At 39.1% G+C, this 15973-nt stretch overlaps 1 protein-coding gene across 6 annotated transcripts in view; it reads left to right on the forward strand.

Annotated features, from left to right (window-relative positions):
* Nucleotides 1–15973, forward strand: part of pnpla6 (patatin-like phospholipase domain containing 6) — a 73663-nt gene that overhangs the window by 22201 nt on the left and 35489 nt on the right. For all 6 annotated transcript variants that reach the window (XR_009803094.1, XM_061880470.1, XM_061880469.1 and 3 more), the window contains exons 8-15: nucleotides 3274–3433; nucleotides 8276–8356; nucleotides 8619–8747; nucleotides 8936–9016; nucleotides 9099–9234; nucleotides 9324–9386; nucleotides 14125–14225; nucleotides 14305–14484. Coding sequence is in view for 5 of the 6 variants with exons in the window: in XM_061880470.1 (XP_061736454.1) it covers nucleotides 3274–3433; nucleotides 8276–8356; nucleotides 8619–8747; nucleotides 8936–9016; nucleotides 9099–9234; nucleotides 9324–9386; nucleotides 14125–14225; nucleotides 14305–14484 (931 nt within the window). In the remaining variant the exon portion in view is untranslated. The remainder of the gene's footprint in view (nucleotides 1–3273; nucleotides 3434–8275; nucleotides 8357–8618; nucleotides 8748–8935; nucleotides 9017–9098; nucleotides 9235–9323; nucleotides 9387–14124; nucleotides 14226–14304; nucleotides 14485–15973) is intronic.

The following is a 15973-nucleotide window of genomic DNA, read 5'->3' on the forward strand; positions in this document are numbered from 1 at the left end:
TTGATTCATTTTAGTATTCAAAATTCTACAGACAATACCCATGACAATGTGGAAATGTTTCTTTTTTTAGTTGTGCAAATTCATCAAGAATAAAAAAACACGTACATAAGTATTCACAACCTTTGCTCAATACTTTTGAAATGTGGAAAAAGTGAAGCAATGTGAATACTTTACGGATGCACTGTATGTTATCATTAGTGGTTTAGCAAAAAATATTTAAAAAAAAAAAGAAAATGTTGTCAGAATTTAAAGTTAAACGTTTTAAAACACTTCCGCGCGGACCAATATAAATGTTGGCTTTAATTGGCCTTCATTACCCATTTGCACTCCTACAGCGCATGCGCACCTACAATGGAAATCTTTGCGTAAAACAAAAGGATTAAAAGAGAGCTGCAACAACCGCCTTGTAAAGTTTAAAGATGAGCAAAACTGTCAGTTTTATATACTATACACACTGTAAATATGTTTGTAATGTCGTAACAGGCACATTCATAATATGTCATTTCGTATTTTGCTCATTTGAAGCATACGGCGATGAATTAATTTCACAGACACATTGCACTATGTTCGCTTTTCCCTTTTTACAACAACACTAGCATAGCTCGGTTGGTAGAGCAGCCGTGCCAACAACTTGAGGGTTGCAGGTTCGATTCCCGCTTCCACCATCCTAGTCACTGCCGTTGTGTCCTTGGGCAAGACACTTTACCCACCTGCTCCCAGTGCCACCCACACTGGTTTAAATGTAACTTAGATATTGGGTTTCACTATGTAAAGCGCTTTGAGTCACTAGAGAAAAGCGCTATATAAATATAATTCACTTCACTTCACTACTACTCATGGCAGACTACATCACAGCCAACAAAGACTACTTTGAGACAAATGATGATTCAGAACATTATATTTTTGAGCCTGGATACTCAGAGGATGATCTGCAAGTCTTAAAAGCTGCGTGCTAAACAGATCCAACTTTAGTAGAGCACTAAGTATTATGTCGCAGTATTAGTAAGTGCTAAACAAGATATACAAACTTCTAACATAATGAAACAATGACTTATTGTACAATGTCTGTTCTCACTGGGATGCCGACTGATGGAATGTTCATATCTTCCCATTTAGATGAAGAATTAATCGTAATCCTTACACAGGTAAAAACAAAAAAAAAGTGCTGCTAACAAGCATCTTTTTGTTTCTTTCTCACCACATCAGGGTCTAATTCAAATGTCAAAGTTGACCAATTAATTGGTTAATGGCCACATTTGTTTACTATCCTGGTTTATTATCTAGGGTTAACTTTTACCAACTCAGAGGCGATGCAGCAGCAGCAGCATCGCAATATGTCAATTCTGTAGCTGCATACGCTAGTTACTTCTCTGTGATAATGAAGCCGCTAAAAATAGTTTGTCTGCCTTAACCCTTACAATAACGATATCGCTAATACTTTGTTAATATTCAGGTCACAAGGTGTAAATGGAGTATTGTTGGCAGTTATTTGATGTTTTTTTAGAGGGACTTCTGGATGGAATAATGTACTCCCATTAGTTGTATAACCCACCTTGTACATGGCATATTTTATGAATCTGAATGCATGAAAAAATAAAAACGTGTTCTTGTCTTATATAGATTTTGAATGATAGGGGAAAAAACGTGGATCGTATTTTTTGGATTATAAGCCGCTCCGGAGTATACGTTGCACCGGCCGAAAATGCATAATAAAGAAGGAAAAAAACATGTATAAGTCACATTTTTGGGGGAAATTTATTTGATAAAATCCAATACCAACAATAGACATTTGAAAGGCAATTTAAAATATATAAAGAATAGTGAACAACAGGCTGAATAAGTCTACATTATATGACCCATAAATAACCAACTGAGAAGGTGCCTGGTATGTTAACGTAACATATTATGGTAAAAGTCATTCAAATAACTATAACATATAGAACATGCTATACATTTACCAAACAATCTGTCACTCCTAATCGATAAATCCCGTGAAATCTTCTTCCTCGATGTCGCTTCTAAACTACTCTGCCAACTCCAAAGGTATGCGCCGCTTCCTCTTGTCGTTTTCTGCTGCATATTTCACTACGTCCAGCTTGTAATCTGCAGTACATGATTTCTTTTTCAGTGCCATTTTTGTTCAGCTCTTTTCAGTTTTTATAAGTTACCGCCGACGTTGAAATTATCCATTTTAATAGCTATGGCAGTAGCATACAGCAGTTAGCATCCCAAGACCCTCAATGTACTTCTGCAATGACCCTCCCCCGCCCAATTCTTATTGGTTGATGTGTGTGTGACGATTGCTGACGTTTTCTTCCGCGAATGAGATAAATAATATTATTTAATATTTTACGGTGATGTGTTAATAATTTCACACATAAGTTGCTCCGGAGTATATGTCGCACCCCCGGCCAAACTATGAAAAAAAACTGCGACTTATAATCCGAAAAATACGGTAGTTCCACTCAGAGTTCTGCTTAGTGAAGCAATCAGAGGGACTTTAATGGACAGCTTTGTGTCTTGTGTGTTTGTGTGTGTGTTCACGAGGCAGAGAGTGGCAGCTGACAGTTTAACAATAATTTTCAATAAATTAAATTGAATTGATTGTTTTAATCAATATTAATCAATCTTATTATGCTTGCTAGATTCTTATTGACCTAATATAATCAATAAAGTGATGACCTCCTCACCCTTTTTAAATAGTCACATTGTTTAATAATGTTCTCATGGTCTAGCTAAAATCATTCGTTACTTTGAACATCCCGAGATGTCCAAATTGCGTCTTTTCTTTTCCACTTACGCGGAGACACGGCAGGTAAACGATGTGCATTTTGCTAATTAATTCACAGTGGCAATATGGTCCTTATATCATTATGCCAATTAATGTTACCAGGTGTCTCAATTGAAGCAATTACAATAGATTTAATACCTTCTTGCAAGTCTCTTTCGTCATTGTATTACGTGAGGTGTACACTGCATCCAAACTTCAAGTGCAATACAATGTTTCACAAACCAGGGGTGCTGGACTTCTTGCAACCTCAGGAGCGCGTAGGAGCAAAAGTACTTAAGTTGATGGGAGAATACAGACAGGGAACGCCCAGGGTTGCACAACCAAGAGTGCTCCTTTTTGGTGAAAGCTGAGTTGGAAAATGATGCGCAGCCAGAATTCACGCAATTGCGAAGCTTTTTTTTACTCATGCACATTCTCTTGCTTTTTTAGTACAATTGAAGACATGTATTTGCATATACGTGAACTCATGTCTTTCATTACAGAGTGCTGGGCCACTTTGAGAAGCCCCTCTTCCTGGAATTGTGCAAGCACATGGTGTTTGTGCAGTTTCAACAAGGAGAGTATGTCTTCAGGCTGGGACAACAGGACAACAGCATCTACGTGGTTCAAGATGGAAAACTAGAATTGTGCCTTACTGAAGTGGTACGCAGTTTTTATGATTTATTTAATCCCAGTTCATACCAAGGAGTAGAGTTTTATACAGAGTACTGGTATTTTTTGATACCAGTTCTTAATTAGGTCGGTCCAAGAGGACCGTTAAAATGAACAGCTATCAGTACTTTTTCAATCAATCAATCAATCAATGTTTATTTATATAGCCCTAAATCACAAATGTCTCAAAGGACTGTACAAACCACTACGACTACGACATCCTCGGTAGAGCCCACATGAGGGCAAGGAAAACTCACACCCAGTGGGACGCCAGTGACAATGATGACTATGAGAACCTTGGAGAGGACCTCATATGTGGGCAAACCCCCGGAGTCCTTTGAACGCAGATATCTTGCCGGGACATATGGTACAATACAATCGGCAAGATGGGATGGAGGTAGACCGTGTAGTATTTTATACGTAAGTAGTAAAACCTTAAAGTCACATCTTAAGTGCACAGGAAGCCAGTGCAGGTGAGCCAGTACAGGCGTAATATGATCAAACTTTCTTGTTCTTGTCAAAAGTCTAGCAGCCGCATTTTGTACCAATTGTAATCTTTGAATGCTAGACATGGGGAGACCCGAAAATAATACGTTAGTAGTCGAGACGAGACGTAACAAACGCATGGATAATGATCTCCGTGTCGTTAGTGGACAAAATGGAGCAAATTTTTGCGATATTATGGAGATGAAAGAAGGCTGTTTTAGTAACGCTTTTAATGTGTGACTCAAATGAGAGAGTTGGGTCGAAGATAATACTCAGATTCTTTACAGAGTCGCCTTGTTTAATTATTTGGTTGTCAAATGTTACAGTTGTATAATTAAATAGAGGTCGGTGTCTAGCAGGACCGATAATCAGCATTTCTTTTTTTTTGGCGTTGAGTTGCAAAAAGTTAGCGGACATCCATTGTTTAATTTCATTTTAATTTTTAATCCAGCTGACTGTCGTAATCACGACACGTGCGCACCGTCACATTAATTTAGGTGGCACTGAAAAGCATACAATAAGACATGGCGAAACAGCCAATGGCTGTCAACCTTTTATCGCCCCACTTCCTGTTATGAAACATAATTCTAGATTTATGCTGATACTGTCATTATACTCTAGCCTTTAAATAGACTCCCTTTTTAGACCAGTTGATCTGCCGTTTCTTTTCTTTTTCTTCTATGTCCCACTCTCCCTTGTGGAGGGGGTCCGGTCCGATCCGATCCGGTGGCCATGTACTGCTCGCCTGTGTATCGGCTGGGAACATCTCTGCGCTGCTGATCCGCCTCCGCTTGGGATGGTTTCCTGCTGGCTCCCCTGTGAACGGGACTCTCGCTGCTGTGTTGGATCCGCTTTGGACTGGACTCTCGCGACTGTGTTGGATCCATTGTGGACTGCACTTTCACAATATCATGTTAGACCCGCTTGACATCCATTGCTTTCCTCCTCTCTAAGGTTCTCATAGTCATCATTGTCACCGACGTCCCACTGGGTCATTATTGTCACCGATGTCCCACTTGGTGTGAGTTTTCCTTTCCTTGCCCTTATGTGGGCCTACCGAGGATGTCGTGGTGGTCTGTGCAGCCCTTTGAGACACTAGTGATTTAGGGCTATATAAGTAAACATTGATTGATTGATTGATTGATTGAGAGGAAAAGGGGAAATCAGGATTACTTGACAAACACCTCCATGGAACCTTGTTAGTATCGGGCCAGTACACTAGCCTGCAGGCATGCATCCTTCTTGGGCCATCTCTGTGCCTGCATCCTTGACATGCAGCCAACTCAAACTACCAAGCTAACTCAAAAGTACAGAGCCGAACGTTTCCGATATGACTTTTACGTGTCTGGTGATATGTTTCTTTTGCACATTTTAGGACTACATGTCATCCAAACGCTGTGTGATAAACACTGTGCCACTACTACTGCCAATGCTAGAAATTTGTGGAGGTGACCAGCGATAACTGATGCATATTTGTGTGTGCTTTCTTTTGCTTGAAAGCATGTACACTCAAGTTTATTGGTACATTGTTATTTTTTTCTTATTTAGTTATGTATTTACTCAGAATATTAATCAAATGTTAAACTAATCTTTAGTTTATTTGGTTTTTGTACAGATGCGTTCAAACTGGCAGGTTAAAAAACATTTAAAAATTGTATAATTAAACCAAGATTGATTATTTTATTTTATTTTATTTTTTTCATGTTGCCCAACCCTGGGATCTGATAATCAGCTTGGAATAATCCTAAATAAAGAAGCAAAAATAATACAAAAATAATAAAACCAAATTATTTTTTTAACTTTTTTTTTATTTTTTACACCAATTACATGTAGTACAAATTATTACCAATGAATACCGGTAAAGATAATGGTATCAGTATGGATAAAATCTCAACATACCAAGGAGTATTTATTTTCACACTTTTTCGCACTCCCTAATGAACGTATACACCACACACAAACAGCTTATTGATCAACAAGCCAGTTTTACACAGCAAGGAAATTAGAATTTGTAAAACACAAAACTTCACGGTGACAGAGGGGTTAGTGCGTCTGCCTCACAATACGAAGGTCCTGCAGTCCTGGGTTCAAATCCAGGCTCGGGATCTTTCTGTGTGGAGTTTGCATGTTCTCCCCGTGAATGCGTGGGTTCCCTCCGGGTACTCCGGCTTCCTCCCACCTCCAAAGACATACACCTGGGGATAGGTTGATTGGCAACACTAAATTGGCCCTAGTGTGTGAATGTGAGTGTGAATGTTGTCTGTCTATCTGTGTTGGCCCTGCGATGAGGGGGCGACATGTCCAGGGTGTACCCCGCCTTCCGCCCGATTGTAGCTGAGATAGGCGCCAGCGCCCCCCGTGACCCTGAAAGGGAATAAGCGGTAGAAAATGGATGGATGGATTACTATTTCATTATCAATACTCAAACAAGGTATTCGTGCACTCATACATATAAACACAATGCCATCATAAGGCCTACTGCAATGCTCAATTAAACACAGACAACATCCCTAAACTGTGCTAGCACTGTGTAGGGTGGGGCGATATGGATAAAAACTCATATCCCAATATAGTTTGGCCCATAAACTAACCCATGAATGGAAATGTCTGTTGACGCAAATAAATATCTCCACCATGTCTTGATTTAAGATTTTTGGGACTGATGGGGATCCCAAATTCACTAAAACAGGTACCAACAAGTAAGGAAAGTTGGTCTTGTATAGTTGGGTCCCAACCTAAGAGGTGTTTTGAGATAAAAAAAAAAAGAAAAAGCCTTGAAAAAATACAAGTAAAAATGATTCTTCAATCTTCTTTAAAAAACATTTAGATATACTCAATTCTTAAACTCACAAAAACACAAAAGAACAAAATGTGGACTAAAGTCCCCTGGTTTTAGAGGTCATGTTTAAACGTCAGCTGCAGCATGAACATAGTTGACCTTTATGGATGGTGTTAAACATTGTTATAGGATTTTAGCCAAGAACACCAACCTGCCAACTGCTTCGTGATGTGTGACAGGCTGTTTTTTCTTAAAATTACTTTTCAAAAAGTTATTATTTTTAGTTACTTGTGACTATACCAAAAAGTAATTTAATTACTAGCATAATTACTCATTAATACATGCAATTAATTACTGGGTAAAGTAACTAATGCATTACTTAAAAAAAAATTAAAATAAGAATAAGCGGTAGAAATGGATGGATGGAAGCTTCTGCCACTGCCACCGGAAGTCAACTAATGAATAGAGTGGAAACATACAGTTTTGGCTCCACAGCTGTAACGCAGCCACAACACAATCGCACTCGGTGGAATTTAGGGGTCAGTTGTCAGTCAGTTGGAATTGTTTTGTCTATTTCTTCTCTAGTAACGTATTAGTTTGTCATGGTAACCTGCGTATCGTGACCACATGCTGTTTCCTTTCAGCATTCGCTATAGACCGGGTTGACTGTATTGTTTGTTGTCAATCTGACATAGCATTATATTCGATATAGTCTGTTTAAAATGAGGTACATAGGGTAATTTATTCCGTTTCAGACTTTATCTCTAAAAGTGGCTCAGGAGATAGAGCAAGACATCTTGGCGCCAGGGTTGGGGGTTCAAATGCCGAGTCCTTCATCCCAGGCACTGCTGTTGGATCCTTGGGAAAGAGATTTCATCTACCTTGCTCTCAGTGCCGCCCAGAGTAGTGTATAAATGTGAATGACTGCGTAATGGTGATCAGAGACTGTTGGTGCAAATTAGCAGCCACAATTCAGTCAGTCTACCCCTCCAAGCAGCTGTGGCTGTAAATGTGTCTTACCGCCACCATTATGAATAAATAACTCCTCAGTGTAAAGCACCTTGAGTGTTTAGAAAGATGCTCTATAAATCAAATATCCATCCATCTATTTTCTACCGCTTATTCCCTTTTGGGGTCGCGGGGGGCGCTGGCGCCTATCTCAGCTGCAATCGGGCGGAAGGCGGGGTACACCATGGACAAGTCGCCACCTCATCGCAGGGCCAACACAGATAGACAGACAACATTCACACTCACATTCACACACTAGGGCCAATTTAGTGTTGCCAATCAACTTATCCCCAGGTGCATGTCTTTGGAAGTGGGAGGAAGCCGGAGTACCCGGAGGGAACCCACGCATTCACGGGGAAAACATGCAAACTCCACACAGAAAGATCCCGAGCCTGGATTTGAACCCAGGACTGCAGGAACTTTGTATTGTGAGGCAGACACACTAACCCCTCTGACACCGTGAAGCCCTAAATTAAATATAATTATTATTATTATTATTAAGGCTGCATAAAATGTTTTGGATTTTGTTTTATACACTGTTTCTTACTTTTGTCTCCCAGGATGGCAAAGAAAGTGTGGTGAAGGAAGTTTTTCCAGGAGACAGTGTTCACAGCCTCCTCAGCATCCTAGATGTTATCACAGTATGTTCCTGGCATTTTTTTAACACAAACATGTGGAGGCGTGTATACAGGCACAAACCTTTCACCGTAATACCTAAGAAGGGGATTGGCATCTTCCTGCTTTAAAAAACTTCCAGATGACACCATTAACTCAATGATTCCCTCTTGTTGAATGTTTTTTTTACAATTGTAAAAAAATATTTTGTATATAAATATGTTCATTTTAGGTGTTTTATTATACCTTTTATTCTTGTTTTTTATTTTTATTTTCCTCTGTATCCAGGGCCACCAGAAGCCTTACAGAACAGTGTCAGCACGGGCTGCTGAGGTTTCCACTGTTCTTCGTTTACCAGTAGAGGCCTTCCTGTCTATATTTGAGAAGTACCCTGAGAGCCTGGTGCGGGTAGTACAGGTTAGTTTTGTTCTCTCATAGTCATCTTATATATTGTGAGTTCCTGATTTCTATTATTAACTAAGATTATATCCAGTATTGTTTAGTTATGGATCAAATTTGAGATCTTTTGAAGCAACAAATGCATGAATTCATGCAGCAATAGTTGCCCTGGGAAAAAATGCATCTGTTAAACTTTTATCTTCCAGATCATCATGGTCCGTCTCCAAAGAGTAACAGTCTTAGCCCTGCATAACTACCTGGGCCTTACAAATGAACTCTTCAGCCATGTGAGTTCCTCCAAACACAGTTAGTTGAATGTATGTACTAATTTCCTCTTCATCTTAAATCCTGCACTTCAATTTTAAAAAGGAGCTGCATCCCTTACGTCAGCCGCCTCCTTCTCCCCACCCAATTCGTACCAGTCCCATCCGCCACGGCAAACGCTTTGGCAGCCTGACAGTGCCTGAGGAGCATCGAGAAGCTGCCATAAAAGGTGATATGGCAGGTAAGGAAAGACAAGTTGAAGCTTTGAAGTACGTAAAAATGTGAACTGGTGAGACAATGACTCTTGAATTAATTCTATATTTAACTCAGGCGATCAAGAGAAAGATGGACCAACCCTTAGTAGGACCATCTCCATGCCTGTGGATATTGCTGGTGAGATTTTGGAGCACACTTAGATTAGATTAGATTAGATAGTACTTTATTTATTCCGTCAGGAGAGTTCCTTAAGGAAAATTACAATTTTCAGCACAATCCCATTCAAGATCAGACAAACATTAAAGGGAGACAGAACAGGATCGCTGACGGGTCTGCCGGCTTCCAGCGCCCCTTACAAAAAAAGATGAGATACAGGTAAACAAGGGGGGGAGAAAAAATAGAAGATTAAAATAAAATAAAAAAATCGGTCTTAGCCTGGGCCCTGGAGAGGAGGTGCAGACTGAGGCCAAGGGAAAAAAACAACAACTCATAGCCATAGTACACATCCCTCTTACATGTGTGTAAGAGGGAGACATCAAACATCAAAGAACACAGAGGACATTAAAGACATTAAAGCAGCAGATACAACCAGACACTTCTACATACAGCTATGAATAAAAAGTAAAAGAAACATATCCACTGTGGTGGCCTCTGCGGTGTTCCACGCCATCGTCCGCTGGGGTGGAGGGAGGATGGCCAGAGACAAGAGCAGACCCAACAAAGCAACCAAGACAGCCGACTCCACTCTCGGCCAGTGTCCAGTCCGCATGGATGAGCGAGGATACGTCCAAGGTGACTGAGGTGTCCGACACCTGCTCACCCAGCCAAGACACCGCGAAGCCTCTCCGTCCCAGCGCTCAGTGCCAGCTCCGCAGCCCTGTCCCCTCATCCGCATCTCCTCCAGTCCCTCCAAAGCGACTCCGGTGTGGCAGAGACCCAGCAGCTGGTCTCCATGGCCAAAAGGCTCCCGGGAGGCAGATCCAGAAGTCCACAAAAAAAGCACCACAGAGGTCACGAAAGGGACACCCCTTGTCACACAGTCCCAAAGGGTCCCGGACCAAAAGGCAAAAAAATATAATAACACATGAAAACAAGAGGGAAACACAAAAGGATGATACAAGAGCACAGAGCTCCTGCCTACAGCAGCCACTACAGCAGCGCCATCTTGGGAAAAAAAAAAAAAAAACAGTTGAAAACTTGTTGAAACAGAGGGACTAGCGGTAGAAAATCAATGGATGGAGTCCTTAATAGTAAGGCATACAGTAGAACTGCAATTTACAAACTTGGTTCTTTAACAGGGATCGTAAATCGTTAAGTCTCTATAGTGGAGAAAATTTCTCCATAAGAAACAATGTGAATATGAATAATGGGTTCCAACCTCGACAAAGTGCCTTATTTTAGTGAAGGTTTGTACACTTTGAACTGTTACTATGGTGCCCTCACAAAATTATCAGAAATCACAAAAGTCCCTAAGTTTAACCACTATATTGCTACAATAATAAACTTTTAAAGAAGTAAAATCCACCCACAAAAACATTGGAAAGGAGCTGAGGAAAAAATATTAGACAGGGAGAGAGAAGGACGGATGCGGTGGGGAAGGGTTGGGCGTCTCTTGTGCCGCTGAAAGAGAAGTCGTGTCTTTTTCCCCCCCCCTTTCTTGCATTGTTTTACAAAAAGGTCGGGTGTCATCCTTATTAAAATTTGCTGAAGTACAAGGCCTGCTTGGTCAATTCTTCCATACTTGTGAGCGGCACTAATGTACTCCTCAGTACAAATAGTTGTTTCTTTTAACTCCACGGCAATTCCTTCCTTCTTTTCATGCTGGTCTGTTGATTTTTTGGGACTCATTTAGTTACGAAAATGAACAAAACTTTTCAAAATGCGAAAAAAGACAAAGTCGTAGGCTGACATAACCAGAGTTGAGAGCTTAACTTAATGTCTAAATTAGTGCTTTCACTTCGCTGTGACGTCACAACGTAGCCAGACTCAAAACCCCGTATTTAGAGGCATCCAAAACTGTGCAAGTTTGTGAATACATGCATAAGCCTTTTGATTTGATACTTTTGCATTGTTTAACATGAGTAACCAACATTATAGGAACATTAATTATGTCAGAAAAGACTGAATTCACAAAGCGTAGTTGTTTTGCTGACCTTCCACTTCTGGCTAAATGTCCAAAGCATTACAAAGGTCATCACAGCCACGTTCTGCTGACACTTCCCCTATTCCCTCAGTTTTATCACAATCTCTCTGTTTGCCAGAAAATCTTCATGCTTGGCAGCACATATTTGACCCTTGTGTTGAGTGTTTCCTCAGCGCTCATGTTTCAGCCACTGACACCCTCATCAACTTCACTGTTCATCTCAAGCAGTTGGAAACTCGTAACAAAGAAATTGTGTCTGGTCAAAATTCCTTGTGATTTTGCAGGTTCCAATACATGATTCATAATTAAAGGTGACCTATAATGATTCTAATCTACATTTAAAACACTTTCTTTTGGTCTAGATCAGTGGTTCTCAACCTTTTTTCAGTGATGTACCCCCTGTGAACATTTTTTTAATTCAAGTACCCTCTAATCAGAGCAAAGCATTTTTGGTTGAAAAAAGAGATAAAGAAGTAAAATACAGCACTATGTCATCAGTTTATGATTTATTAAACTATATAACAGTGCACAATATTGCTCATTTGTAGTGTTCTTTCTTGAACTATTTGGAAAAAAAGATATAAAAATAACTAAAAACTTGTTGAAAAATAAACAAGGGATTCAATTATAAATAAAGATTTCTACACATAGAAGTAATCATCACCTTAAAGTGCCCTCTTTGGGTATTGTTATAGTAATATCTGGATTCATGAACTTCATTCTAAACATTTCTTCACAAAAAAATAAATCTTTAACATCAATATTTATGGAACATGTCCACAAAAAAAACTAGATGTCAACACTGAATATTGCATTGTTGCATTTCTTTTCACAGTTTATGAACTTACATTCTTATTTTGTTGAAGTATTATTCAATAAATATATTCATAAAAGATTTTTGAATTGTTGCTATTTTGCAGTTGATATATTGACACTTGTATTAGTAGATTGCACAGTTCAGTACATATTCCGTACAATTGACCACTAAATGGTAACACCCGAATAAGTTCTTCAACTTGTTTAAGTCGGGGTCCACGTTAATCCATTCATGGTACAAATTTATGCTATCAACATAATACAGTCATCACACAGTTTAATCATCATAGTATGTACATTGAATTATTTACATTACTTACAATCCGGGGGGTGGGATGAGGAGCTTTGGTTGATATCAGTACTTCAGTCATCAACAAATAAATACATTTATAAAGGATTTTTTGAATTTTTGCTATTTTTAGAATATTTTTTTAAAAATCTCACGTACCCCTTGGCATACCTTCAAGTACCCCCGGGGGTACGCGTACCCCCTTTTGAGAACCACTGGTCTAGATAATATTAATTGCACATGGTTTGGTGTAATTTGTCCGTAAATTATGCTCCCCTTCCACATTCTCTTTAAGTTTGCAATGGAAACCTCCAAGTCCCACCCTCTCCAAAAGTATCAGATGAAGATCACTGCTATTTTTTTTTTACTTTGACATGATCGTAAAGATCTTAAACAATATCCATTCCCCGGTTACAATATTGGGTACACCTGCCGACTCGGATGGATAGAGAGCTTCATAAAAAAAGCAGATTTTCGTAGCTTTTATTTTACTGCATGTCTGTATTAGTGTGCGCATGCCAGGATGAAAAAAAGACAAGATGAAAATAATACTTAACCATGTAGTAATGTCCTAATCATGCCATCTTTTCCGTTTGAGTTTGGAGGCAAATTTAATTTCTCAGTGACCCATCTTGAAAGAACAGTCCCATGTAAAATGTAGTGAACAAGTAAACATGTACAGAAGGAACTAAGAAAGGGGATTCATATGGCCCCAATCGTCACGGTTTACCTGACACATGAAATGTGACAAATCAGAGCCAAATGGCAGTAGAGTTTTGAACATCTTAATATGTGTTTTGTGGCAATTCCAACCTAGACCATAGCGTCAGTTGCTATTTAGAATGGCGCTTTCCATCATTTTCGGCAGACCCCCCCTCCCCACTCCCCACTCCACCGTTTCCTCTCACGTGAGATCCAACGTGAAATGGAATCTCTTCCCTACTGTAGGTATTCATTTCATAGAGAGCCAAGATTGATTGATGGATTGATTGATACTTTTATTAGTAGATTGCACAGTTCAGTACATATTCCGTACAATTGACCACTAAATGGTAACACCCGAGTAAGTTTTTCAACTTGTTTAAGTCGGGGTCCACGTTATTCGATTTATGGTACAAATATATACTATCAGCATAATACAGTCATCACACAGGTTAATCATCATAGTAAAGTACATTGAATTATTTACATTATTTACAATCCGGGGGGTGGGATGAGGAGCTTTGGTTGATATCAGTACTTCAGTCATCAACGAGATGACTGAAGAACAACAAGAAGGGTGGTTTTAGAATTAATAATGTGCATGGTTCCAAGCAGCAGCCATAGCATCTCACAGCCTGCAGCAGAGGGGTGAGGAGGTCCTCCACCTCTGGCCGAGCTTATACTAAATGTCCAAATAAGTATGTCCACCACACTGTGGTGTCACACTGTAAAGTGTTTAAAAAAAAAAAAACAAGACTTCAAAACACAGTGATCAGAGATATATTAAACTTTGTGCAAACTTAAGTCCAAATGCATCAATCTCATGATTTAACATCTTTGTCATTGTTTAATTGTATCCAACACTGTAACACCACTTATAAGTCGGAAAAGACAAACACTATAAGCACTGTATCTCCAGCCAAATCATAGTTCATAATCATTGATGGCCCTACCTGTCTTTGCAGGTTTACAGAAAAGTCTGAGATCAGATTTTGACATGGCATATGAAAGGGGACGTATCTCTGTTTCTGCAGAAGATGGCAACACTCCACCTAACTTTACTCGGGTCAGTTTGCAGCCATGGTTTGATGACTTGTGTTATAACGTTGACTGTTTTTATGCTTTATTCTCCTACGTCGGCATAGTCTATTTCCCAGGACCAGAGGGAGAGGAAGGTGACAGTGGAGGAGGTTCCCTCAGGAATCTACCTGTATCCAGAGGAAGAGGCAGGGGGGGATAATATTTTCACAACTGTGTCCTATCGATCCAGTTCTGCATTGTTTGAGGAAGCTCAGAAAGAGATCCTAAAGCTCATGAAAATTGAGGTATGTGTCAATTTAATAAGTACAGTAGTAATGTACCATCAAAAACAGAAGAACATTTTAAAAGGGACTTATCATACAAAAAACATTCTTACCAATTAGTTCATGTTTTTGTGTATTTGGTATATGCATAAGTCCTGAAATTTTGAAATCAAACCATGGTGGCATGGCGAAGATATTTATAAAACAATCTTGCCTTACTTCATACTTCCTCTTAACCAGCTGATTGAAATTTGCCAAGTTGGTCACTACTGCCTACTTTGTCTTGTTATATTCTTATTTTACTGTTATATTGTTATTCCCATTGTTTTTATTCTTTTTGTAATATTTCTCTATTTTGTTTCCTTTTAAACCCCCATTATTTACTTTTTTTTTTTTTTTTTAAATTGATCTCAACTCTGTACACTGCTGCTGGAATTTTAATTTTCCTGAAGGAACTCTCCTGAAGGAATCAATAAAGTACTATCTATATATCTAAGTTTGTAAATATAACTGAAGAGCTTTGCACGAGGCTACCATTGCAGTCCGACGCTGTTGTCAAAAAGCTTTTTATGTTTCTCTGTCCTTTTATTGTGGGGCAGACTGGCTCGTACATGCACATGCATCCTCCACTGTTGTCATTTCTAATACAACTCAGCGTATAAGTCTAATTTATATCGGAAGCGCTGAAAACTAAAACATGGCTGATGGGGATGAAGTTATAATGTAGGCATGTATGTAAGACAGCCCACAAAATGGCACATGCTGAAGAGATGGTCAGAAAGCAGTTTAAAGATGTTCTGTAAAACAAATATCCAAAATGTTGACCAAAGAACCACCAGTACATGTTATGTAGACCACAAGGTAGTGCTGTACAAGTCATCAATTTTGAAAGGAAAAAGCGGTGACTTTTACGGACCATGCACCAAACATACTGTGCTGCCAATGCTGTGTATACATTCAGCAATATTATTCGTCATAAAGTAAGGATTTCAATTCCAAAATAATTTGTAATTATTAGTTAAGGTACTGTAAAACATCTAAATTAAAAAAATAAATAAAATGTATACATATGTATATATGTACTGTGTATATATTTTTCAAAAGGAAAAAAAACCTCATCAATTTAAACTCATGTCAAGAGTAAAAAAAAAACCAATTAAAAAAAAGTAATTCTTACATAATAATTTGCAGTTTGAAATACAATGACATATTGACCGAGCTCCTAAATTATGAACAGAGCAAACAAAAATAGGCTTGCGTAAAATAAAAATAAGCTCATGACACCATTATTTGCTGCATGTATGGACTGATTGACATTAATCACCCCAGGGCTTCTGTTTACAGATTATGATACTAAAAGCAGGTCAGTCAGGAAGTGTGCATGCATTTGTGTCACACACACACACACACACACACACACACACACACACACACACACACACACACACACACACACACACACATGGTAACAAAGGTCACCTATGATATGTTCCATTGTTGCACACTGCAT

Source organism: Nerophis ophidion, linkage group LG20 (assembly GCF_033978795.1).
Source record: "Nerophis ophidion isolate RoL-2023_Sa linkage group LG20, RoL_Noph_v1.0, whole genome shotgun sequence".
NCBI lineage: Eukaryota > Metazoa > Chordata > Actinopteri > Syngnathiformes > Syngnathidae > Nerophis > Nerophis ophidion.